The sequence below is a fragment of the Nipponia nippon genome, unplaced genomic scaffold (genome assembly GCF_047370975.1).
Source record: "Nipponia nippon isolate SJK-2023a ecotype South Korea unplaced genomic scaffold, ASM4737097v1 scaffold_14, whole genome shotgun sequence".
In the NCBI taxonomy this organism is placed as follows: Eukaryota; Metazoa; Chordata; class Aves; order Pelecaniformes; family Threskiornithidae; genus Nipponia; species Nipponia nippon.
Genome location: NW_028262330.1, coordinates 8683564 through 8710514, shown reverse-complemented (window position 1 = coordinate 8710514; position 26951 = coordinate 8683564). Strand labels below are relative to the sequence as shown.

The 26951-nt window shown below is 36.9% G+C and overlaps 1 protein-coding gene across 14 annotated transcripts in view; it reads right to left on the bottom strand.

Annotated features, from left to right (window-relative positions):
* BPTF (bromodomain PHD finger transcription factor) overlaps positions 1-26951 on the bottom strand; it is a 59179-nt gene that overhangs the window by 6703 nt on the left and 25525 nt on the right. For 5 of the 14 annotated variants that reach the window (XM_087751280.1, XM_087751283.1, XM_087751290.1 and 2 more), the window contains 24 exons: positions 26326-26499; positions 26028-26203; positions 24434-24789; positions 24007-24138; positions 23334-23463; positions 22425-22560; positions 20950-21171; positions 18228-20655; positions 17871-17995; positions 17505-17633; positions 17064-17214; positions 16148-16271; positions 14441-14693; positions 13851-14012; positions 12719-12867; positions 12178-12301; positions 11418-11641; positions 9936-10158; positions 8815-9701; positions 7974-8056; positions 5869-6094; positions 5086-5438; positions 1552-1725; positions 479-671 (listed from right to left, as the gene is read on the bottom strand). In XM_087751280.1, coding sequence (XP_087607406.1) covers positions 479-671; positions 1552-1725; positions 5086-5438; positions 5869-6094; positions 7974-8056; positions 8815-9701; positions 9936-10158; positions 11418-11641; positions 12178-12301; positions 12719-12867; positions 13851-14012; positions 14441-14693; positions 16148-16271; positions 17064-17214; positions 17505-17633; positions 17871-17995; positions 18228-20655; positions 20950-21171; positions 22425-22560; positions 23334-23463; positions 24007-24138; positions 24434-24789; positions 26028-26203; positions 26326-26499 — 7334 coding nt within the window. The remainder of the gene's footprint in view (positions 1-478; positions 672-1551; positions 1726-5085; positions 5439-5868; positions 6095-7973; positions 8057-8814; positions 9702-9935; positions 10159-11417; positions 11642-12177; positions 12302-12718; positions 12868-13850; positions 14013-14440; positions 14694-16147; positions 16272-17063; positions 17215-17504; positions 17634-17870; positions 17996-18227; positions 20656-20949; positions 21172-22424; positions 22561-23333; positions 23464-24006; positions 24139-24433; positions 24790-26027; positions 26204-26325; positions 26500-26951) is intronic. The other 9 variants (XM_087751292.1, XM_087751281.1, XM_087751284.1 and 6 more) reach the window with 9 other exon arrangements.

Below are 26951 nucleotides of genomic sequence, written 5' to 3'. Positions count from 1 at the left end.
GGTGTAATTCTTATTATCAGGATGCCATCATTTACATGCTGATAACGACTTTCTGTGAGAACACTATTGCAATCTAATAACTCCGAGATTGAAGTACAGAAGCGTAGATCAGAAATCATAGAAAACTAATCTGAGAACAGAACACTGCACCGTCTGCATCCTCTGCAGTTAGGCTACCACTCGGCCTTTTGGTATTCTAAGTAAACCTGCTTCCTTTAAAAGCCTTCCACTGAAGAGATTGTTTAGTTTCACTAACTCAGAAGCAGTGATATACGAATTATTGTAAATATTCCTTAGTACAATAATGTCAATCCAGTTTGCAGCTGACGCAGTGGCACTTCTCACAAAAAAAAGCTTTGCTATCTCCTTTTTGTAAAGTCTCAAAACTACTAGAAGAGAAATCAAAACCTACTCCAAGACTCACTAGATATGCCCTATCGAGTAAAGCGCTCCACTTTGCTGCAATCCTTATTCTCACCTGTAAGGAACGTAGTACTCTTCTTAAGCCTTCATAATCTTTATCAGTTAGTGGACTGAGTACAGTCATGGCATCTTCTGTGGACTGACATTGTGGACACACATATTCATCAATGAGATCTGCCTCACTTTGTAAAATGCCAACACAGCGCCCATGATACCAGTTCTGACATCGATCGCAGCCAATGTAAAATCTGCAAGATCCAAAAAAAATGTTAGTGACTTGATCTATTTAATTTGAAAGTTACTTTTAAATACATAAACCTGCAATCCCCTGCACATAAGCAGATACTTGGCATGATTAAATACAACAGTGTAACGTGATATTTCAGACTGAAAAATTCTAATTACACTATTCAAACTGCTTTTGTATTTACAAACAGGCTAAATTATGAACCATTTCAAAATTAGTTCCTAAATTTTATACTAGGCACCTTCAAGCAATCAAGATTTCAAAAATCATTCCTCTGCTTTAGAGTTGAAAGGAACAGCGTAATGCCAGAAGTCTCACCCAACCAGTCTTCCAAAACAATTCAAGATACTTTTTGCGCAAACTGGACTACAACTAGGGCTCTTGTTTCACTCCGTACAAACATTTTTCATATGGAAGCTTCAGTCTTGTAGTTGAATACAGAAGGGTATTCTATGACACAAAGCCTTACGGTAAAAGAAACCAACCATATACCCCATACTAAAATTATGCTTTCTATCCAGATCAAATTAAAGCACAAAAAAATCCACTAAATACTACATTTGTCTTTTAACCTTTCTAACCATCCCTTATTAAAAAAAGAAAAAAAAAAAACAAACACCAAACCAATCCCAATTTAAAGTACTTTTTTAAAAAAAACAAAACCCCAACACATTTTGATCACCCTGAAAACTTTACTTTTCCTAAACATTTACCGTATAGAAACATTTTTGAGAGGAAGACAATTACTGAAAAGCAATTTGTATTACAAATGAATACAACATATGCAGAATAACTTCTTTTTTCTTTGTAAGGAACAGGTAACCACAGTCAGAGCAGTTTGCTACCTAGACATTAAATAAGAGGTTCTTATCAGAACTCACTGTGACTCATCATAAGGTGTTCTGCAGATACAGTACAATTCCTCACTGCTGCCCTCTTGTGCCCGTTTACAATCATTACAGATGTACACATCCATTTTCTTAGCCTCCTTTTCTGTGATGCCAACACATTCTCCATGATACCAGTTAGTACAAAGATCACAGCCAATATAGAACCTAAAAGTATTCACAATGAAAATGACAATGTAATTGTCATTTCAAATGGCATGGCACTTTTCCCTGCATTTCTCTCTGATGCACTTTCTTGCTGCCTTACTTTCTTCGATTTTCTGTCTCAGTTTCCCTGCTTCCTAGGATGCTATCCTTACGCACTAACATCTCATGCTGCAGCTATACTGTCAGTAAGGTCACTTGGGTCAATTTTAAATTGACAGTTCATTAAAATGCACATCAATATGTAACCAGACTTCGACAAAACTGGGCTAAAAATGTACGTCTCCAATGTGTGTGTGAAAAACTGTAAAAGGCACAAAAAGACAAGGCCAAAGAAAAAGATTTACATTTTCAAAACCGTAGCTCAAAAGCCACTGAAACATTTCCTTAAGATTTGAAAATGTAGGTCTCAGTTAATTTAAAAAACAAAAGCAAAGCGCAAACACCAACTAGGAGTTACAAGTATACTACAAAGAACATGCATACCAGCCATGTGTAGAATACATATTGGTATAACATGATACGAAAGAAAATGGGGTCAGGACATGGTTGTCATAATTTTAATTTTATTTTTTTTTTGGGGGGGGGGGGGAGGGCACTGAAAACCAGATATTAAACTACTCAAAATTACAATGAATTGGAATGTGGACCATTCTTCAGACTCTATAATGTCTACTCTCAGACACGGCTGTGTGACGGAACCAGATATGGTATGACACAAAGTGAAGGGAATCAGGTACAGAATCATGTGAATGGGACCTTGCACAGAATGATGTGACAAAACTGTAAAATATTATGCAAGGATGTTTGACATTTTGTGTATGGATACCTCAAAACATACCTATGACTAGTGACAATCAACCAGATGGGCAAAGTTACACATCCGTTCTCTCTGCCTAAGCAAAAGCAAGCTGACTCAGAACCTCCATCTTCCTAGATTTTGGAGACCCCCTGCCAGGTGCTGCTGTAGGAATTCCTGCCACCCTGGTCTGTCAGGCTGCAAGCACCACCACTGGACACTACACACTAGCAACAGGCCAGTAGCTAGCACATGCTCCACAAAACAAGCATCTCTAATTTCTTGGGCCTCTGCATACGTCCCAGATACTCAGATTCTGCCTTTTCGCTTAATTTTCAGTCAGACAAAAAAAAAAAAAAAAAAAAAAAAATTACACAGCCCAACCTTCCATAAAGAATGGATAGATGGATAGCTCCTCCTGACAACTATCAACAGCGCTTTGGCCTGTGTCCTCTTCCCAAGAGGGACTGTGTCTGTTTGCTCCTGGTAATCTGGAAGCCCATTTATGACTAGGTGTAGATGCTAAACCTTGCCACTAGAATACAGAACAGGCGTCACATTATGCTTTAACAACTAAGTTGCAATGTAAGTAGGAATCTTAGAAGGATACCCTTACTGACCATCCTCGAAAACAATATAAGCAAATCCCTACAACCCTGGAGTATCACAAATGAGAACTAAACATGAGAGATTTGCAATAAAATAAACAACACAGGAAGACTTTTGAGGATTTACTACATGCTAAAAAATGCATAGGGTATTCATAATATACCACAAATTAGCTTTTCAAGCAGCACATCTATCTTTTCTGAAGTAGAAAAGAGACACCAGCACAGAGGAGTATCTGATGCCTATATATATATATATATATATATGAAAATAAAGAAAATGTTTACCAGAAAACTGTTTTAAAACTTGACTAATCCCTTTCCAAAGAGTGAAAGGATAACGTAGTTCAGCAGTACAGTCATTTCTAAGAACATAAAATTTAGAATTCACAAAAAGCACAGCAGCAGAACTGCACCATATTGCTAAGGATACTACTAAGTTATTAACATTTCATTTTCTTGAAGTTTTATTCTGTGCATTTAAGCACAGTTCTCGATTCAGGCTACCAAAACTCACTCTATGACCACATTTTTCATCAGCTTACTCAAATGCCCACTGGAGTCAACAGAAAGAGTTAGTCTGACAAGCAAATCCTTTTGCTCACAGAACTTGTTCATCTCATCTTATTTTTGCAACAGTTTTAACTGTCTTGCTAACAACAGAAGCAGTAATACACAGGGCCTTTGCTTGGTATCACAACAAAACGAGAACAGGGTATCCTCCTAAGTTTACTGGATGACAGAAAGCCTAACACAATGTTCTTCAAGCGAGATAGGTGACATCCCTGAGAAATAACAGTGAATTAACAACCAGGGCATCTATCTGCTATTTCTACAGCGATGGCAGCACAGAGAACAGTCCAATTTCCCACACTGATGTAATGGTCAGACCTACCGGACAGCCAAGGTGAAAAAGCCCCAAAGACCTCAACTTCATTTAAAAAAAAACAAAAAAAAAGGCTATAAGGAACCTCAGGAAATCCTCTAGTCCTGGCCCAAAATTTGAAATGAAGAACCATTACCGGAGTGAAAGCACTATTCCAGTTCTATGGTTTCTTTCTGTTACCAGCATTTAAACCATCACCAAATGGTACCAATTAATACTGCTTGGTATTGTCACTTGTTGAGCAGATACATACTCACTTGGAATTGGCCTGAAGTCAAATTTATTTTGTGTACATCTCTACGCAGCTATCAGATGTTAACCATTACTAACTACTGATGTTAGTCACTTCTAGCTTAAGCAGGAACGGTAACACTATCCCCCTGCAATCCAATCTTCCACTCCACCACTTACTAAATTTCTTCACAAACTTTGTACATAGCGTAAATATTTTACCTCATTCACAGTCAGAATCAAACTACAGAGAACTGCAGTTTTCACTTTGTCAAATGCTTACATATTCATTTTTTATCAACCCTGGGATGTAAATTGTAACACATGGAAACCATTTCTACCTGAAACATTGTCCAAAGTGAACTGCAGTCCAGAAACTTGCAACCCCCTTTACTGGCTATTGCTTACAAAAAAAAGTCATTTATTGGAAGACGGTACCAAAGCTATTTCTAAAGAACATCAGCTACTTGTTCACAAGAAATTGCTCAAACCAAGTTGTCACTTGCTTCCGAGGCAGAGGCAAAACGGCAAAAGAAAGAACAACAGAGCGGAGGAAAAAAAGAAAAAAGAGTATGTGCATGTGAGACAGAAAGGTCATACAATGGAAACATGCAAACAAGTAAAAATATATACCACGTATATTAATAGTATAAATCAAGTATGTTAATAGTTTTGTAACTGCTAGTGGAAAACAGAGACTTTATTCTTTATACCTCAGTGATCACTGCAATAACACCTGATACTCTATCTCCAATTCTAGAACTACCTTGCACTAACAGCTAAATACTACAGCTAAAGCTAAGAACACACAGTAAAAGGCTAGGGCATTCACTACTCACTTAGACTCATCATAAGGCGTTTTACAGATGCAGTAAAGCTTTGTGTCCTTCTTTGTTTCCTTTGAGGTAGTAGAAATCATTTTCTTTTTCTTGGACTTGGAAGCTGACGAATCTTTCTCCTCATCTCGCTTTCTCTTCTGGGAGGATACTGGCATTGGGACTGTGGTGGAGGAGGAGGAGGTGACGCTGGCTGCATGTTGCTGTGGCGGTGGTGATGGCAGTGGCGGTGGTGGTGGCGGTGGTGCAGCGGCTGCAGCTGCGGCCGCAGCAGCTGCGGCTGCGGCTGCTGCAGCAGCTGCCTGGGCTTTTTCTTTTTCTTTCTTAATTTTAGTCAAGTCTTTCTTTAGCTCCTCCTGAAGTATATTAAATGAATAAATAGAGAGGGAGGCACTTCATATGATTATTCCAGGACAGGATTAAAATCTAGACATAAATCCCCATGCCAAAAGAAAATAATTAAATCCATTTAAATATGCAAATTTTAAAACGTGCTTAATGTATAGCTCATATGACATTAAGGGATAACACTCTTGGCCTACTATGACCCATTGGCTGTAATTTATCAGAACCTGTTTCAGGAAACAAGGGAATTTCACTTCAGATGAAAAACAAGAAGCATAAAAAGGACATATACTAGCTTCGCAGAGATCCATGCATCCACAACCAGAACTTCTTCCTGTATGTTTCCTTACAATCTCACTGAGCAAAGAGATAAAGATTAACACAGAAATGTTCTCTCCCCAGCTTAAAACCAAATTAGTCTTTGAGAATAACTGTCCTTACCTGCACTTCAATTTGTAGATCTTTGTCCAGAAGTGCTCTTTTTTTCAATATTTCAGCTTTCAGCTGTTCTTTATGCTTGAAAAGCAGAGCTGAGAGCTTAGTAGCATTCTGTTTACTACGCTTCTGTTCCACACTCTCTTCTCGCTTTCGTTTCTTAGCTGCCTGTTTTTCTTCTTTGTCTATCTTATCCAGAATATATTTCATCACTTGGTTGCACACAATCATTCTAGGGAAGAAATAAAGAAAAAGTACACTGTGCTGAGCTGCCTATTTATCCCCAGGTGAGACTGCAGAATCATTTAATTCTCCAGTCTCTGCAAGTTGCAAGCTAGATTATTACACTTCACAAGAGGTACAAAGTAAATTTAGTAACACACATTGCTCCCACTCATACTTATTTACTACACCACCACGGTGAGAGATCAAGTCCCTAGTTAGGCTCAAGAGGGCCAGTCCCAATTTCATTTAACTGATCCGAGTACTAACTATTCTTCCCCTTCCCCTATAAAACTCCTAACAAAGCTTAGGCTTTAGTACGATGAGAGATATTTTCACGCAATTCAGTTTCCATAAACACGTTTGAAAGAGCTGGATTTTGTTTATTCTGATGTAGGATGAAAGCAAGTTGGGAGCCTGCAACTTCTTCTAGAACATACATTTCCACCCTCCAGTAACCACCAAATATTACTAAGCTTTTGTGTTTTGGCATAAGGACTGACAAATATTTTTCAGTGTATAGAATTCACTATAAAACAGTTCCCAGTTTCTTCACTAATGACAACTCCGGATTAATTTTTCATCTGCTCGTTGTACACTCAACTATAAATCTCTTTTCCTGCTCACTTGTTCTACAATTTTCATTTATTTTGTTTTGTATTTCAGTTAGAAAATGAATGTATTTTGGTTCTTCTGAATTTACTTTTCCCTTCCCATTCTATTTCAAACTCACTAGAAAACTAAATGCTTCTTGTTGCCAAAGTGACCATGAAAAATAACTCCCATTGACATAGGAGCTGAAAGCAAACAACAAAATAGCAATGGCTGGGACAAGCAGCTGCTGCTAACTGCGTAGTCTTAGGCTCAGACACACTGTCTTTTGATACACATCTGCATTTTGATGACATATGTAATATGCTAGCTGGTTTCTAGGGTCATACGATTTTGTTTACTTTGCTCTTCTTACCTGCACTATATCTACTTGGTTTAGCTTGTTTTTTCACCACATAAGATACCTAAACTATGTTTTTGGAGAAGAAAAAACAAAATCGTTGAGAACGGAAGAGACAGCTGTACCAGGATTCAAGTAGTTAGAACTCTTCTTTTTTTTTTTTAATTGGACTTCTGTCAGTATAAATACCAATTTGGCCATCTGACCCCATTAAATGAAGAGTGTATGACAATACATCTTATTCTTTATGCAACTGTGAACGTTAAGTGAGTAGCACCTAGTGATACTGTTGTAATCAACTAAGCTTGTACTCTGATTTGATGATCAAAATTTTATGAAAAACACTATTCTTTTTCTTACTATCTGACAACACACACTTGTGATTATCCAACTGAAGCAACTGCACGAGTGAAAAGGAGTCAAAATAACCCCAAGACAAATGACAAATGCTCCAAATTTGTGTTTAGCAGCTTCAAGCATAAAATCGAGTTCGTTGAATAGCACTATTTTCCAACTCTTCAATTCCATCTGTAAAGTGGGATGCACAGTGGACAAGAAGGGAAATAAACTGCCATGATAAAGCTCACACAAACCCCAGGCTTTTCTGCAACAAAAGCATTAATTCTCCATTCTGCGCTCCTTTAAGGATGGTTTTTACCTTGAACTTAAAAAACGTAGCCAGCTCCAAACACATGCAATACAACATTTCACTTTAAAAACATGTAACCAAAATGAAATTGATAATTTACAGGATTTAATTACTTAAAGTTAAGAACATCATTACGAAAGTTACTTTTGAGTGTTACTTTAGCCAATTTTAAAACAGAAAAATTTCTTTATGCAGGTTTTTACAAACCAGTGTTTTATTATACCACCATTAAAAGATGTTACAATGTAAAACTTTCACATCTAAAGATGCACTATGATGCATATTCACCTCTGATTTTCTTCCCTCTCAGCTGGAGTCAGTGTCTTCTTCTGCTTCAAGTGTTCTATGACAGCATTTTGTTTCATAACCACCTGCAGGGTGATACAGAATCCAAAATAAAATATGAAAACTTTAGCCAGCATTTCATAATATTACTGGGAGAACCAGGACATTTCCTAAGTTAAAGAAAAAGTTAGAGTGTTATTTATTTCAGTAAGTGACAAAATAAAACTGATTTTCAGGGGGGCAATGCTTGTTTAAAGCAATTATTTGAAAATTGAAAATTATATTGAAAATGAACACCACCTCCACCACTCACACAGAGTAGGATATTTTGCTTAAATCTAGGGACTAAATGTAAATTGACAGTATTTCTTCAGTGACTGGATGTTTTATTTTAAAAAAAAAAAGGTAAGAGTCTATTTTATATATATATATATATATATGTATTTTTTTAAGCCCTGCAGCCATCCAACAGCATTACATTTCAGATACCTCTTTGAAACCTCAGTTTCCTACAGCAGGCAATGAAAGTACTGTACATGTGTTCTGAACATCAGCTCTCCTAGCTATAACCTATCTTTCCTGAACTGAGAATAAAGATATATTGTCCCAGCAGCTAGTGATAAGTTGAATCAAGGTGCCAGAAGACTGCAAACATGGTACAATTGACTTGATGTGCTGAATTAACTTCGAATATTTAATGAAATTGCCAAAAGCAATCGTGCACTAACTTTGAAAGAATCAAATTAACTGCCTATCAAATGTATTAACATTGTTAACAAGAACAGGCATTTAAAATGAGATTTGTTTCATTAATTAAGTTTTAATTTCCTTCTTTTAACTTTACCTGTTTCTGGATAATGTCACTTTGATTAGAAGCCTGAAGGGTGTGCTCACGTTTAATTTCTATCTGTTGCTGCTTTTTCTTCTGTTGCTGCTCCCTGAGCTGCTGAACTCTCTGCAGCTGCTCCTGAACACTAGCTGCTTGAACTGTTACCACATTCTGAATCTGGTGAGCCTGTACTGGGCTAGTTTGTTGAATCTGAATAGGTAACTGAAGCTTGATCTGCTGGGGCACACTGCCTTGTTGGGCTTGTATCTGAGCCACAACATGTGACTGAAGCTGAGAGAGAACTTGGACTTGTTGCTGAAGCTGAGGCACTGTAATAACTTTTGTTGGAGGCTGCTGAAGTTGCAGCTGAGGACGAGTTGGGGATTGCACAGGAACCTGATTTAAACTTTGAGTAGTTGGAAGGGTTGAGACCGAAGTCTGAACCTGAGGTTGTGATTGCTGCAGCTGAGCTTGAATTTGTATGGGAGCATGGGGCTGCATCTGAATCTGTTGTTGGGTTGTAGTCTGCACCTGAGCTGGTTGCTGAGGCTGGACTTGGGACTGGCCTTGTGGAAGGACTGCAGTCTGCGGCTGACTCTGGACTTGCACTGGAGATTGCCCTTGAGCCTGGGTCTGCGCTGGAGACTGAACTGGAGATTTAGACGATTGTGCTTCAGGTGTGACTGGAGAGTCCACAGATGCTGGAGTCTGAGATTCAGGCTGGGTCTGAGATTCAGGCTGAAGCGCTGGCTGAGGTGCCTGTGGCTGGGCCAGCGGCACAGGCTGGGTACTCTGATTCTGCACTTGAGGCTGGGCTTGCTGCTGACTCTGAGGCTGTGGCTGAACTGGTGGCAGTACTGATGATGGCTGTGCCTGTAGAGCTTGCTTCTGTTCCCCTGTAGCTGTGAAGGATAAAAACAAGTATTCCATTCATTTCAAATGGCACATCTATGAGCCTCACTAATTTGAACCTTTTAGAACTATCATAAAGCTCTATGCAGAAATTCAAGACATTTCTAAGCTTATAATACACTACCAACAAATTTACTGTAATGACAGACCATCTCCAACTGCATAAAAACCTCCCATGCAACTGAAATTGAGGCTTTTTTTCTGCTGAACGAAACAATGCTTACCCGAGGTTGAAGTAGAAACTGTTGTTGTAGTTGTGCTAGCTGTAGTAGCAGCTGCTGGGAGTGGGGTGAAAAGAAATCTCTGAATTGTACCATTTGGCATAGCTGCTTGCATAAGCTGTTGTCCTGGACCAGGTATTACAGTCACACCCTGAGGGATTAATTGTAATTGACCAGTAGTTTGACCTTGTCCCTGAATTACCACAGTTAATCCTTGACTGCCACCCTAAAAAAAAAGTTAATATTGATGTATTAGTGATATATTTCTCAGACAGACTTTGCTGAAAATCAGAAAAATTAGGGGTTTGGATTTCAGAATTCTTTTACCACATACCATATTCCTAAAAGTCAAACCTAGCATCTGAGATCATGAAATACTAAAATACTCTTTCAACAACTCTATCATCAACAGATTACTGGGTTGGAGTTAGTTACACATATTTTCATCCAAATATTGACAAGAACTCTAGCCAGAAAGCAGCTACAATGGAACATCTTTGTTCCTAGAATTTACAAGCAATACAGAGCATGGATAACTTCAGACATACTATTAATAACTTTCTCAAGAATCCCAACAGTTTGTGTAAAAGTTCCCTGAACTGAAAACATCTCCTAACCACGTATCAGATCCTACCCAACTGTGAGCTTTCACGACTGACTGTTGAGTCTGTAACGTATTGTGAATTCCTGTTGCTCAAGCTAACGCTTAGGCAGCTCATGACATCACTCTCAACTCAGTGATGGAGAAGGTAGGCTATTTTCCTGACACTTAGATGCAGAACTCCACATTTTGTGAACCCATAGAACAGAATAAGGTCCCTGCAAAAATCCTCCTGAGTCTTTTGGTGTGGAATGAACTCTCTGAGTCTTGTTCCACATATAAAAATCTTATCTGGCAACAAGCAGCCTGTACATTACAATCATTTACATATATTATTTATAGTCTGAAGAACAGGTATTGTGGTAACTCACAGAAGTCTATTTTTATGCTATGCTTGACTCTAAATTTATTTTTTTGCCCACAGACCTTCATGATCTGAGCAGAAGCTGTAAGAACTTTTTCCTCCTCCAGTTCCAGATACTGTAATTTTTCCTCTGAGACTCTGGATAACATGAATGAAAACTAAATCTTCACACGAAATCAAAAGACAAGGAACGAACATTATGTTCTGAAGGTCTACAAAACAGGCCACACAAAATAATTATGTCCCTTACTGCTATTAAGGCAAAGACTTTTTTCCATGCTGCTAAACTGTCCTGATGCTAGTTATATTACTGGGGAATACAATAGAAAGAGAGATTTAAAACTCTACATATACTATTTAAGCTTCTTTCACTCTGTAATTATGCTATCGGTCATCCTAAACGAAGGGTGAAACATAAGTTTATGAGCAGATACACCACACTGCTGAAATCCAAAGGCTTGATAAGATGTATCATAAGAACTAGCACATTTTCACGCCTAGAGACTGTAAAATATTTTACCTGTCCTTGTGTTAGTTGGGTGAGTTGGGCCATAGTAAGCTTCACTTGTCCCTGCTGAGGGCGAGGGGGCTGCGACGTGGTTTGCGGCTGTATTTGCTGAGGTGGTGTTCCAGGACTTGTGACGGTCTTTTGTCCAGCACTGGAAGAAGCTGTGCTGGTACTAGAAACTGCTGTTGAGACAGGCTGACCCCTGATTATTTGAGTCACCACTTGCTGTGTCTGACCTGTAAGAGAATAATTTGTGATAAGAAACACATTTCCAACATTTTAACTATTAGCACAGCAAGCCTCCGAGTCACAACAACTTGCAATAGTGTATAATTAGACAAGTGAAGCAAACACTGCAGTTTGCACATAAATTTTCTTTATAAACCATTTGTCTATGTGGTTGACTGAAAAATGCCTGAAAAATGTTTTCTATTTTAATTCATTTCACATGCTTATGGAGTACTTCAAACACTTAGCTTGTTTTTAAAAAAAAAAAAAAAAAAAAGCAAGCTTTCTCAATGCACAATTATTCTAAACTTTTTTGTTTTCAAAAGAGTGGACCTAAAAATAAGTACTAGATTTCCCAGTGTCAATGATGAACAACTCTGACAAAGCCTGCAACTGACACATTCAAAAGCCAGAAGAGGCACTTGTTAGAAGTCAAGCAGCAAAATGAGGTATTTTTGCATTGGGACATATGATACAGAAAGTATTTATGAAGAAACAAACCATGGATTTCACACTGGAAATTTAAATATTAAAATGAACCTACTGGCTGGAAGAATACCTTGTTGCACCACTAGAGGTGTTCGAATGATGGTCTTTCCAAGCGTTGACTGCTGAAGTGGTGTCCGTATTACTGTCATACCAGGGCGGAGTGGTGTCCCTTGCACTACCTACACATACCAAAATGGAGAGCATATGAAACTTGTGAAAAAAGCCACTGGGATATGCCCTGAAGTTTGGTGGTTTTTGTTTTTTTGTGGTTGTTTTTTGTTTTGGTTTGGGTTTTTTTGTGTTTTTTTCTTTTGTTTGTTTGTTTTTTTAATATATAAGAAATTACAAGATGCAAGCAGATCCAATATTTTTTAATCTATGCTCACACTGGTAAGGCTCACCAAGCTTTAAACTATTAATTTTTCCAATTGGAGAGAATTGTTGTACCTCCTTGGAATAAAGGATCCATAAACACTATTGCTGAGATGAGCCAAAACCACTGAAAAGTGACGAGACAGAACTTTTAATATCTGCCAATAACTTAAAATACATGCAATCACATTTTTTTGCATTAAATAATCAGAAAAACATCTTACTTGTGAAGTGCTTGTTGTTCCTAACGTCCCTGTGGTATTTGGCCTAATGGTTACAGTCGCTGTCCTTGGCTGGAATGAAGTAAATGTTTGACTTGCACCTGTAGTTGATGGAATGATACCCAATACCTTTTGCTGAACTTGAACAACACCTAATTAAAGAAAAATTAAGAATTCATTAATGACATAATTGCCAGCAAAAGAAGTAAATGCAACTCCAGGGTGGCATTTAGAAATCAGTCTCCAGGTTTCTAGAACACCTTTGAGCCTTTCAACATTTCTTGGGAGAACTTTTGTCATATTGTAAAAAGAAGGAGCATTATACGTTGTCGATAGTCCAACTACATTTTAAGTTAAGAAACAGATATTTTAGAAAAGATTAAGGAAAGAGTGAATCTTCACAAAGATCAGTTTGATGGTAGCCGCAAATAAGTCCTTGCTTTGACACGGTGCCACAAATTAGTATTATACAACCATTAAAAGCTATAATCTGGTTAATTTAAAACGTAGGAGACCAGTTTAAACACCTTTCACCTACAAGCTCGTGGTGCTGAAGAAAATGGGTAACGCATTTCCTGTTACCTAAGAAATTTCCATACAAAACTAGTAGCCTTCATGATTTCCTCAGATGCTAAGTATAATGGAGACAAAGAATTGAGCTTTTCTGTTCAATATACATTCACAAATCTCAAAGTATTAAAAGTCCTCTTCTTAAAGCAAGAAGAAAAACCGCTAATCTTAGTCTGGAGCCAAACTCTTGCTCACCAGTGAAGAGCAGATGCAGGCATTAATAACTAAGAACAGCAGCTTTTTTTTTTTTTTGTGAAGAAAGTTGTTTTGTTGATGTATAATTTAGATAACGAAAAATAAAAAGCATGCTTCATTCCGCATTGTTAAAAATAAAGCTTCTAATTTTGCACTATGAAATGTAGACTAAATTATAGGCCAAAACCTTGCATTTTTCTTCTACAGACACAAATATGCAATACCGGGGGAACAAGCTCTAGAAACTTGTATATATATAAAAATATTTCTCCCCCTTCAAGTCACAGTTTACTTCACTGGGAAAATAGTGTCAATGGAGAATTAATCAGCAAGCTGGAATACATTTTTAATTCAGTTCCCTTTCCCCTACCTCCTTGAGTTGATGGCACATTGACGGCAACAATCTTGCTGTTTGCAGGGAGTGGCAGCTTAGTTATCACTTTCCCTGCCATCGTTACTGGACTGCCTGAGATCTGGAAGGTCTGCCCTGTGCTGGCAATGGTTGTGGCTGAAGTGGCAGCTGTGCTAGTGGCTATTGAGGTACACAGAACAGTCAGTTTTAGAGCAGAATAATTAGTCAATGAAATGACTATATTCAAGTATGAAACAGCAAATACAGGATTATTTTTACAATCTTTTCGAATGCGTCATACTTTCTTTGGTAAAGATTCTTTTTTGGAAACAGTATGTTACAGCACAGAATGCTTTCATTATCAATGATTATCAGTACAACAACTGTCAGTAATAAATGAGGCAGGTCAGAAATAAGGCTACCTAGCAAGTCTGAACAAAGAAAAAATTAGACAGGTATTATCTCAAAAGTGTCCCGCTGACTTAGCAAAAGAGTTAAGAACAAAGATAACAAGAAATGTAATAATGCTACGTATTCTGGAGAAGAGGTAGGTGCTGTGTGGAGTTCATCCTATTTACATGTTCCTTCCACGATAAGTGGCTACTTACCTGTTGAAGATTGGCCTTGTTTAACCCAAGTAGCAAAAGTCTGATGGAAATTCTTGTTCTGTTGGAATGTTACTGTAGCTGGAGAACCCACTTTTGTAGTAAGTACTACTTTGGTTCCAGTGGGGACTGGGCCTGCTAAAGGGCCTACCACAACTTTCTGTGCTGTTGAGACAGTAGTTGCAGTGCTGCTGGCTGTAGTGACTGCGGGGACCACACCTGCTGCAGGTATCTGCTTCTGCTGTTCCAGCCGTTTCTACAGAATTTAGGAAAAAAATTAAACAAAGGGATAATTAGCATATTCAGATTTTGTAAAATAAATGCTGTCTCTTCCCCATCTTGAAAAATAAAGGACTCTGGTAGGATTTTAGTTCAAGTTGTAAAGGACTGAAGAATAGGCTGCTTGCGTACCTTATAGCACAAGACTCCCTGACCTGCAGAACTACAGCTCCGCTGATAGTACACAGCCAGAAATTTTCCTTTATAGCATCTTTAAAATCCTCAGCTTATGTTAATTTCGCTGCACATATTAAAGAAAACTTACTAGTCTCAGATTAATCTGAAAGGTTAAAAAACTTTGAAAAATATCCATCTATATTTGGCTTTGACCATGTGCATACAGCCTGCATCTATGTCAGTAAGCGGTACACCATCATTACCACAGTTTATTACTATCATTCCTAAGTTTAGAGCTGCCTGCATTGAAATCCTGCCAGTTACAGAAAAAAAAAAAAAAAATGAAGAGACTGTATCATTCTACTTCATCATCAAGAATGTAAATTTAAAAGTTATTCTTTTAACCGTAAATCCAGTTTGCAGCTTGCTTAAAAAAATTAGGTTCACAATCCCTTACCTAACCCAGCAACCTTCTGTGCTGTAACTGTCAAGAAGGCACATTTAATTTAGAGAGCCACTTTGTGAAGGAATAGTATCAGTAAGCTCTTTTAAAATTCCAACTAATTTAACATTCTTCCCCATGTTACTGGAATTATCTCTGTATTTATCAATTTAAATCTCAGTATTTGGTTAGCATTATATTGCAGTAATGCCCATGAATCAGAAACACTCATTCACTAGTAATATATTTTCTTCAGGGAAGATGAAATGAAAAAGGAGCAAGTTGGAAAAAAGCACAATTCTTAATAACATATGTGAAATACTAACATGGTATTGGGTTTCCCAATTTTAATTGTATATATTTATATATACATACAGACTTATAGTTATACATACATATCTATATATATTAAAAAAAACCAACCCAATGGGCTTCATTCAGCCAATTTAAGATAGGATAAAAACAAAAGATTCAATTTGATTGAAGCATGAAGAACAAATGCAGTTGTACTCCCAAGTCAGCTATATACCAAGGCAGCTTTCCATTACACCACAGAAGACTGTTGACCTTACCTGGAGATTGGTGCTTCTCAGCCTTCTTTTAAAAAGGAAACAAACTAAACCTTTTTTAAAGTTTTACGTATTAGGTGAAAAAAAAGGGAATCCAAAACAAATCTTTGCCTTAACCCCATTTCAAAATAATGAATGTACACAGCGGGAGCAGCATTGTTTGATGACTCAGTTTGCACAGAAGGTGGAAACTATTTGAAAAATGGTGTAAGACAGGGATAAAACTTTGTTTCCCATATTCTAATGCATGTGGACCACCAGTGCACAGTTGCTGACAGGTGGGACTACCAATAGCTCCCCCACCTGCTGGGCAGCCAATCGTTGGTGTTTTAGTTGAGCCTCCAATTGGGCCTTGAATTCCTCTGCCTTCTTCTGTTCACTAACCTTAGCCTGTTGTTCAACTGCCTGTGCCTTTTCCTTCTCCACCCTGCCAAAGACACAACCGAAAGTAAGTTATACCACCACGTAAAATCCAACCATCAAACTGGACTTCATTTTACCCAGCTTAAATGTTCTTAAAAGAACAAACGTCAAGACTGAAGATCACTGAAAAGCTCATCATGGCTTTAAAAGTATTTTGAAACAAACTATTGAAGTTGCATGCAGCTTCCCTGAAATATTCTGATGCTAAACTACTGCAATACCTTACAGGAAACTATTAATCAAAACTGGAATTTATAATCACATCTGGGACTGCAAACAATCTACGTAATACCATTAATTTAAAACAATTATCTCCAAGCGACTCAAAAATGTTGTTCCAACTCCAAGCATGCAATACTGAAAATATTTGTCTTATGAATTGAATATTTTCAGGCTGAATTTACCTTTACTTTACTTGTACACATTCATTTTCTTTGTATTATAGAAGTATGTAAACATATACTGTTTAAAGTCCTGCCAAAAGTAGCCTAAAGCCTTTCCATGCATTATAGTAATAGCCTTTTGGCATATAACAGTGATTAGTTCATAACCATGGAAAAATTAATATAATATTAGTTCTAACAAATCTGCAAGATCTGCATAAATTAGTTTTGGTACCAGCAAATAGTTTAACTTTACAAGTTTAAGCTTGACAATCATTATCAAAAGACAGTAGAAATGCAACACAGATCCGCTTTTACTGATTGTAGCTACCAAGTTTTTAGAAGTGGGAACTTTTAACATACCCACACAAATTAAAACTGCTTTCTTTAAAAGGTCATTTGAGTTTGTTTACCTTTCAGCAAATGCCCTGATCTCCCATAGTTCCAATTCCTCCTCTGCTACCCAACTTTCAATTATAACAGGGCCCGTTTGCTTGGGTGTTTCTGGCCTTTTTGGCCTCAGTGCACTTGATCGCAGTCCTTTCCTCTGGGGCGTTGGAGTTTCTTTAGAGAACAGTCAAAACACACACAATAAGCTCAATCAGAAAACAAAACTGAAGTGCAAACCAAGGTTTAGTGTCTCTTTCAGTCTCATTTTATAAACAAGAAGGCCTTTCAGCTTCAGATAAATCATGTCAGTTTGTTAAACGCATCATTTGTTTCAAATAGGCGAATTAATAGTTCATGTCAAGCTATAGTTGCTCCTTGATGGTCTGAATTAACGTAAAGATCCAGTTACCTTAATTTCTGCAGGAGCTTATTGGAAGGGGAAAAAATTGTATACACAAACATACCTTTTGGAGCCTCTGGTACACCAATGGGACAAATAATTTTTCTTATGCAGTACTCTGACCGGATTCCATATGGACCAACATCTCTTCGCTTGATTATTTCTGTCGTTGTAATTTCTGTTTCAGATGTTTCTACAACAAATTAGTCCCAATACGTTAATAACAGAAAACAAATAAAAGCTAAATCTCCAATCAACCCAATATACTCAAGGTAAAGAAACAGCAACTAGTACAAACTGTTGACTAAAAAAATTCAAATACCATAGCTAACACCGAGCCTTTATAGAAATGCTTGAAACGAGTGTAATACTCAAAATTAACTGCAAGAGCCTTCGCATTAAGAAACCTAGAAATTTAAAGAAATAATACCTGTACGCGTGGTTCCTCCCCCAGGTGGAGCTTTTGCTGCCATATCATCCCATTTGAGACATGCCCACAATAACCGCAACATAAGGCTCACTCCAGCCAATGATTTTACTGTTTGAAGTCGGTACCTAACAACAGAGCATTAATTACATTTTAAAATCAAAATGTATTCAAAATACCTAACCAAACCAATGGGACAAAGGTTTTCCATTCTACCTTTATTGAACAATATAGAAAATTATTGAATAATAAAGAGCAAAACTTGCACGGTTGGGCACAAACATGTATATCGCTTGTATTTTAAAATTCTATTAATTTAATCACATCCTAAACTTTTCCTCAAAAATGTAAAGTATGTACCTCCAGGTGATCCCAAAAGTTGGCCTTGGGGATGGATATGGCCAGATATCCAAGGCAGGCTTTGCATTGTAATTGAAATAGGGAACTTCTCTGATCCCTCCTTTTCTGGCCAGCTTTTTTAAGTCATCATTGGGTAAAACAAATATGCTTTTTTTACTGCTTTTGGTAACGAATTTTCTGTAAGATGGTAAGGCAGTTCCAGAACGAGTTTTTTTGGGTCTTGCAAATTTCATTAACTTCACTTTGTCTTTCGTAGAATATTCTTTGCTGACAGTCATGGAAGTCACCAATGTGCCTTCTGGGGTGGTGAGCGAATCAGTTACTGTTGTTGTAACCACTGTTTTACTATGCTCTTGTACAGAAATGACATCAATGTTACTGTCTGTAGCTGGAGTGGTAAGCTTAGTTACAGTAGTGGTGGTAGTTACAGTGGATATGGCACAATTTTCTGTAGATGATACTACTGTTGTTTTCTCATCATTAGAAGCTACAGTCTCTGCCACTTTAAACACAGTTTTGGACTCTGTAGACACAGTTGATGTTGTGGTAGTCACTTCAGTAATAACAGTTTTTATTTTACTTTCTCCATTAATATTTTCCATTTTATAAGTCTGTACACCATTCTGATCAGCAAAGTCACTACTCAAGCTAGATTCCTCACATGAGGTTACAGGCGATGGAGCAACTTTCTTATCCTCAATTACTTCAGTTTCCATAGATTCTGTTTCACTATTCAGGTTATTTTCTTTACAGACAGTATGTGTTGGCATGGAAGCAGAGCCAACAAAGGCAGATCTCTCAGGAGAAAGCTGTTTTTCTTCAGTTTTCTGCACATACTTGGAAACTTCATCTGGTGGCTGAAGACTCTCCCCAGATTCAAACTCAGGTGAACTCTGCAGATGCGACTTAGGGTCCACATTATTTTTGTCCTTTGTGTCCTCTATCATGATGTCACCATTCATGAATGGTTTGACTGATGATTCCTTAAAAGCCAATGGTTTTATTTCATGTTCCGGAATGGATTTATTAATATTATTAACTTTTGGTTCAGTATCACCCCCTGCCTTAGTTTCACAGGTATCTTTAACTAAGCAGTCATCATTTGATAATACTTTAATGTCATTGTCTTTTCCGTTCATTTGAAATGCTGATTTTTCTTTGTCTAAGTCTGTCTCAGTTTTTTCATCTTTATTATTCTTTTTGTCAGTAACACTATTTAGATTTGTCTGATCAAGATATTTGTTTATGGTACTTGTCTCCACTTTCAGTTCCTGACCTTTCTTTTGACCGTTAGCCTCAGTTAGTTTAGAGCTCAGTAAATCCTCATCAACTTCTACCTCATCCATGTGTTCCAGACTTTGACTTTCAAGATTTCTTTCAGAAATTAGCTCTGTTTTAAATGGTTTTAGGTCTTTACTCACTGATTTTTGGTGAAATATGATCTTGTTTTCAGATTTATTTTCAGTCTTTCCTGGAGCAATTTCTTCCTCCATTTCACTTTCTCGAGAGGATGTTGGTTCAATATGGCTTTTTATCATACAACTGTTTTCTGGATCTTTGCTCTGCTGTTCAGAATTTCCTTCTGAAACTGTTTTTTCAAGAGTGGCCAGAGCATCTTTTCTACAGCTGCTTTCAGTTACCACTGGCTCCAAGTTTTCACATTCACGCTGAGATACTCTGGTAATAGGTAGCTTTTGTTGCAAAGGTTTTTCGCTTGTTTCCGAAGCATCCCATTGAATTCTGCCTTCTGCATTTGTTTGTTTCAAGCCATCCACAAAGGAACTCTCAGACTCTCCAAGAACCTCTTGTCCTTGACACTTAGCAGCAGCCATAGGTTCAGGGTTGTTTTCTTTACTATCATTCTGAATGGAGCTTTCGCCTTCAGAGGATTGAGGCGAGTCTTCATCCAGTAGCTGGCCTTCTCTTTTTGATAGTCTGTTTGTCAAAGGCAAAGAGGGTTCATCTAGCTCACCAGTTTTGGTACAACAGATGCTGCTGATCGGCAAGCAGTCCTGTTCTGCATCTTCAGTTTGGGTCTTATCTGAAATATAGGTTTGATCTTGGGAAGACATGTCAAACTGGCTTCCTTCTTTTACTTTTCTCATTTGTAGCTCATTTATGTTTTTCTGGGGGCTTACAGATCGAATGCCTCCTGTTTTAGCACTAGCCTCCAGTTTCATCCTTTCTAGACGTTGTTTTTCTTCCAGTGTAAACTGTTTTATTCGCCTCTCAAGTAGTCCATCTAATTTTGATGATTTTACTTTCCTTTTGTAGCAAGTCCTTAAATGAAATCCCTCGCTGACATTGATTATATCCAGCTTACAATGACTGTCCTCATCTTTTATGGGGGATTCAATTTTCACATCATCTACATCCATAGGTTCTTCCTTGATGACTTTATCATTTTCACCATCGATTTCTTTTTCCACTGTGAAGAAGAAATAACCGAATCAGTAAGCTTCCCCAACAATGAATACCAAACCATATTTTTACATTAAGTACCAAGAAACCAACGGACCTTTTAGCATATTAATAGATTTCAAGAAAAAGGGAACAAAAACTTCAGACACTACTACAAGGGATAATCAGCAATCGTTTAACTGAGCATTTTGAATGTCTTGACAAAACCTCTTACACAGTTTTCAACAGTTATTTCTGAAGTCCTATGCTTTTACACGTGCAATGTTGTAATGAATAGCTAGTTTTACAATAAGTGTATCACCTTTGTCTTTTGCATGCTCTAAATTTTCAGAAATTGTATCAACTTCCACTTTTTCTTCATGTGACTTTTCTTCTTTCACTTGCACATTCTCCAAGGTTTCTGAAACATCTGCTTTGTCTTTTGCTTGCAGATCATGGGAATCCTTTGTTCTGTCTTTCTCTATTTTTACCTTAATTGGACCTTTTCGTTTATCCAAGTTGCATTTTTCATCTTCACTCTTTGCTATTAACAAATTAATTAAATGGTTTCAATTATTCAGAATATTTTTTTATACTCTGCTACATTTTAGTGTATGTTAGTTTAACTCTCAAATCCTTCACACATCATTACTGAAATTCAGAAATAGAATTAAGTATACATACAATGGTACCATCATAGATTAAGCTTAGTGCATTATTGAATAATAGTAATAAAAAAAAGTCTAAAAGCCCACCAGAGATAAAAACGTTTCATTTACATTATTTTTTCAGAGTCCATGTTCAGCTTTTCTTAAAAACAAAATACCAGAAAAACCTCCCCAAAAGCCCCCAAACAATCCCCCCAACACCCCCCACATTCTTCCAGGAACTAACTACCACTTTCCGAAAACCCAGCCTATTAAGAGCACATTAATTCAGGCTCTGAAAATTCACAGATTATTTTTAATAATTTTGATTTCTACAGTTAAACCAGAACGCACATTAGTATTCAAATGACTTTGTGCTTAACACTGCTGTGGCTATTAATTGCCATACAGAAAACAAAATAAATCTGATTTAACAATTATATAGACAACACTAAAAGCAGCAGCATCCATTTTGTGTTTGATCCGGTTAAAAGCAACAGGGAAAGTATTACATCAATATGTGACGAAAGAAATAATTTTTGATACGTAATACAGGGTGGGCTGCCATCTTCTAAATTTTAAAAGGAAACTCCAGATTACACTTATTATAAATAAGACTCATACAGTTCAGGATGCATCTAGAAGTCAACTGTGCAAATTTTTTTCTTTTTTAAGATAAATCCTTGAAACAAATAAACAAGACGGTGTGTTTTGAACTTTCTATAGAAATAAATTTCTTTCCCCTTATAAAACTATTGTTTCTAGATAAAACTGCTTAATAGTATTCTGTCAACATGGGGGGGGGAGGGGGACAGTGTATATATACACACCAATATTTTAGATCTTAATTTTTGCTTGTGATTATCTACATAATTTTTATCTAACTTTAATTTAAATAAGGCTATACAAAGCTGTACAAATATTACACGCAACTTCATAATTGAAACAATCTAATGTAGCCAAAAAACGTCTATGACAACTGAACTGGTTATATCAACAAAGATTAGCAGAAATCCACAAAAGCTTCCCTGGAACACTATTTGTAACAAAGTCTACATAAGATGTATCAAGGGCAAATAATTAACTGAATAAGCAATAAAAAGCGGTATGTCAGTAATTAAAAAAAAATGTAAGCAATGCAGACACTTACTTGGTAGCAACTTTCTATAATTTGCGTTAGTATTTCCAGGCAGTTTGGGCATAAACCTGTGGACGTGTGTTTTACTAATCCAGCTCCAGCCACCATATCCCGTTACTCTATATTCCTCTCCTTTTTGCTTCCACACCTGTTAAATATTTTTAAAGTAGTAGTTTTAATGGTGCTATTTGCTGCACTATTAATGTATACATCCATTTAAAAACCTAAGATGATTTTTTTAAAATACAAAAAGTCCAATTTACAGACTGTTTCATGCAAGTTGAAGTATATTTGTGAAATAATGTACTAAAATTAAAGATACATCTATTGATAACTAAATTGATTCTATCATAGTAACATCTAAAAACAATTTTAATGTCACGTAACAGTGAGAATCTATTGACCTAAAAGCTGAAAAATTATACAAGTTTTTGAATCAACCTGTGTGTTTGTTACAACAAATAAATTTAGAGCAGAGAACCACTCCAACAAAAGTATTTAATATCTACTGTAGGAGAATATAAAGAGGTTTCTATAGTAGTTCCTATCATATAATATAACCTTCCAAAGTAAAGGTAGCTAGGCTAGGTTTTTTGCAGGGAGTGGTGATGGGAGGGGAGCACTGGACAGGGACAGACATACAGACAAGATTCCAATAACCATCTAGAACCCTTCCATTAGGAAAGGCCGCATTTTGCAGACAAACGCGTCAATTCAGGCAGTGTTACTAACAGCATAATACATGTCAAATTTAGTTCAGACCAAGATTATGTGCTTGAACAGGTGGGCATGGTTCCTACACCAACGGCAGGGAGTAACACAATGACATTAAAATTTTAAGTTTAAAATGAAAACAGAAAAAGAGTAAGAAATCAACAATTTCTGTATTTTTTTTGTTCTTCACACAAAAGAAAACCTCACCTGATGTTTGACAGGAAATGTATATTTCACCCATGTAGCTTGCTGCATTGTTTCCTCCTCTTCTTGTTTTCTCTCTTTTTTTTTCACTTTCTCCTTTTCTTCTCTTTCTATTGCTGTCATTCTGCGTAATCTAATACATATAGATTTAAGTACATTTAAGTACAGGATCTCGTAAGCAAACATAAGTAGTCAAACAACAGCATATACTACCCCTTTGAATAATTTTAAATATCTGAAGTTAAGAGGAAAGCCCGGTATCAGGTTATACGTATTACTTGCAACAGGAACACTGCTTTTTTTGGCTATTCCAGTAAGCCAAACACAGCTGCCTGCAACTGTGCCTAACATCAGACACATTTCGTTTCTGCTTCTATGACGCAATGAGAGACAAAAGACAGACTCCACTGAACTGAGTGTGTTGAAATTTGCTCTTCTAGTCTCCCAAAGTTTTATCACTTTTGAGACTGTGGCTCAGATAAAGAAAACAAACTTGCTTTGCAGGAGCAATGACACTACAAAGATCTTGTCATGTATTTTCAGCGTTTCTGGTTGAGCAAGTGCCGAATGACTGATTAAATTTAAGCATAATTCTTACAGGCTTAGAGGAACTAGTAATTGTAAAACAAAGTAAAGTTCTCATATTCAAAAAGATTTTTATGTTTATTTATTTTACCTAGTGTGCCCCAACGATTCCCGCCAGATTGGCAGCATGACAACTGGTTTAATTGCACATTCCAATATAGCCAGCGCTAGTGCAAATTCTCTAGGTTTGCTGCACATCTGAACAGCCTTAATCCAGTTAGACCTAAATTGGAAAAAAGATAAAAACCTGAAACATACACACATGCACTAATATAGCATGCTATGTTAATAAGATGTAACGGCAGGATAAAACCTCCTATATTTTAATACTTTACTCAAATGAGCAATCCTTTTAGCCATCCATCACAAAACACGAACATGTTATCTTACATTTTAATATACCGAAGCACAATGCTTAGAAATTACTGACTTGAAAAAATAAAGACCCTTGCTTATTAATACTGTTAGCAAAAATACAAGTAAAACAAGAGAATATGTATTTTCATTTATTAATTTACCTGTGGGAAGCCCAGTTAGGGTGAAGGAACGATGCCGGGATATTGTTTTCTAGCTGAATAATAGTTAGCCTCAAAGTGGATATGGTAAGAACTTTGGACCCATGTACAGACCCGTTCCATTTGAACTCTCCAGCAGGAGTCAGACAGAATTTATGCGAGAGATGTCGTCTCTTGTCATGGTCCTCCCTGTGCTGGTGCTTGTTTAATGCAAATGAATTAGTGGCATACTGGTTATGATAAACACGATACTTCCCCTCTTGCCCTAATTTGAAATAATTGTTGATATTTCCTTTCATCACAACTTCCTTCTTTGTGTTCAGTCGGGAGACTTCACCTTGAGAGTTGACCACCAGAACCTTGTGAAAGAAAGAATGATTTTAAAGATTCACTTAAGTTTCAAGTATTTCTATGCACTTATTTATGATTTAGGCTTCAACTGTCTATATATAAAATAATAAAAATACCTTGCATCAGTTTGTAGAAGCAAATAACTGTTTATCTGATATACTAGATATATGTACTTCATCACTGATTGTATATGGATGATTGTATATAGAGTTAGAATATTCCCAAAGATCAACTTTAACATTAAAAAACCCGCCATCCAGGCTCCTGAGGAAGTCAAATAGGAACCTGTTTACTGCTCTGAATTACGCCTATTGAGACAGACAGCTTCGGGAAAACAGCTTCACTAAACTTAAGTAAGCTTTCTGTGAAACCCCTCCTTGGTAAATCACAGAATTCATACATGTCACTAAGCAAACAAGTATCTTTGACTTGGAAAACATGGCATGGATAACATCACTGGTCTAACTACTCATAACTGGCTTCCAAATTTGAGAGGTTTGTGAATAAATATGCTAAATGTTAACATACAAGGAAAACCAGTTAACAAAAATAACATTAATATGCCAAACAATATGCAGACAACTAACTGCAACAAACTCTTAACATTCAAACGCTTCTTTCCTTGAGAAACTGGGCTACTTAAAAAAAAAACAAACCAAAACAAACCACCAAAAAACCAACAATCAACCTAGAGCCATACAAAATATTTATACTAACTGGCAGACATTTGAGAGAGATTTCACTTTCATCTGCATCAAGCAGTGCTACAATTTGGCAATGATTGCCTTTAAATGACCATACTCTGCCAGTACAGATTTGTTATGAACTGGAAATGTGGTTATTACCTAGCTATTCAAACAATAATCAAACACAAACCACTGTTAAGTTGTAGTTTTGGCACACCAGTTCTGTGAGATTTGAAGACAGAAGTAGGAGAAAATGTGTATAACTTATTACTGGCTATACAGTAAACAATTCTCTAACTTTTATGACCAGCATGTTAAAGGAAGGAGGTGCACTGGGTCACTGTCATACTGCTCTGTAGATAGAAACTAAGAGAGCAAAAGCAAAGGAGAGGGAGGAAAGAAGCTTCCTGTTACATTACAATTTCACCATTTGCTAATTTATTATTACTACTTTAAGTGCCTCCATAGTCTGCCAAAATCACTTTTTTATTTTTAAAAATATTATCACTTTTCTAAAACAGTTTTCAGACTTCTTTGAATTTTCCAAGATGTGCACAAACCTCTCTGCCTTCTTTATATAACTTATTTGCTTCATGTGCTGCAGCAGCAACCTGCTGGCTTTTCATCTGGCTCAACTTGCTATCTGGATTTCGTAATCTTGTGAGCATTCGCGTCGAACCTGGCGTGCCTTTTCCTGCGCCTGGAGAATCACTTCTTTCACCATTAGATTTCTCTCCTGCCCAGGAAAAAAAGGCTTTTAAAACAAACTTAAAAATTGCAAGTTTTCTATTGACATATAGGAGTTATAAAGTAAAAAGAAAAGATGCGTAAAATGAAAGTTAGAGACACTATTACTACCTATGTCCTCTGAAGTCTGGGATCCCCTCTCTGCATTTTCAGCATCATCAGGCGTCTTGATGGAGTCATTCTGCCCACAGCCCAACTCACTACCGTTGCTGTTTTCAACATCTGAGTGTAGAGGTGCAGCAGATGCACTGCTACTGTTGCTAGGGATCATCTGACCAGTTTCTTCTACGAAACAACAATTTCATTTTTAGTTTTTCTTTTAAATTGGATCAATGCAATTTTTTCTAGTTTTAAATTTGCTATAAAAAAGTCAGATGAACATCTTTTGCTGGACTTGAGAGAAATACCCATAAAATATTAATTCCCTCCAGAGCATTGTATCCATGAAAGTATTTTTTGTTCTGTTTCAAGCAGTTTCAACTTTCACAGTTCTGAAGAACTGAAATTCATACTTGGATGAAATATGAATATATTTTAAATAAGACATTTTTTTTTCTATAGATGCACACACAGAGAACCCTCTACTGAGACTTTGTTTTGCTTTTAGAATGCAGATTTCAAGAAATTTGGTCTTCCTGCAGCTTCTATGATTGTCTCTCTTTTGATTTTCTTGTGCTTCAGCTGTTCCACAAACCATACACGTTTCAGTTCCCCTCCAGTTTTCCACCAAGTCTTTG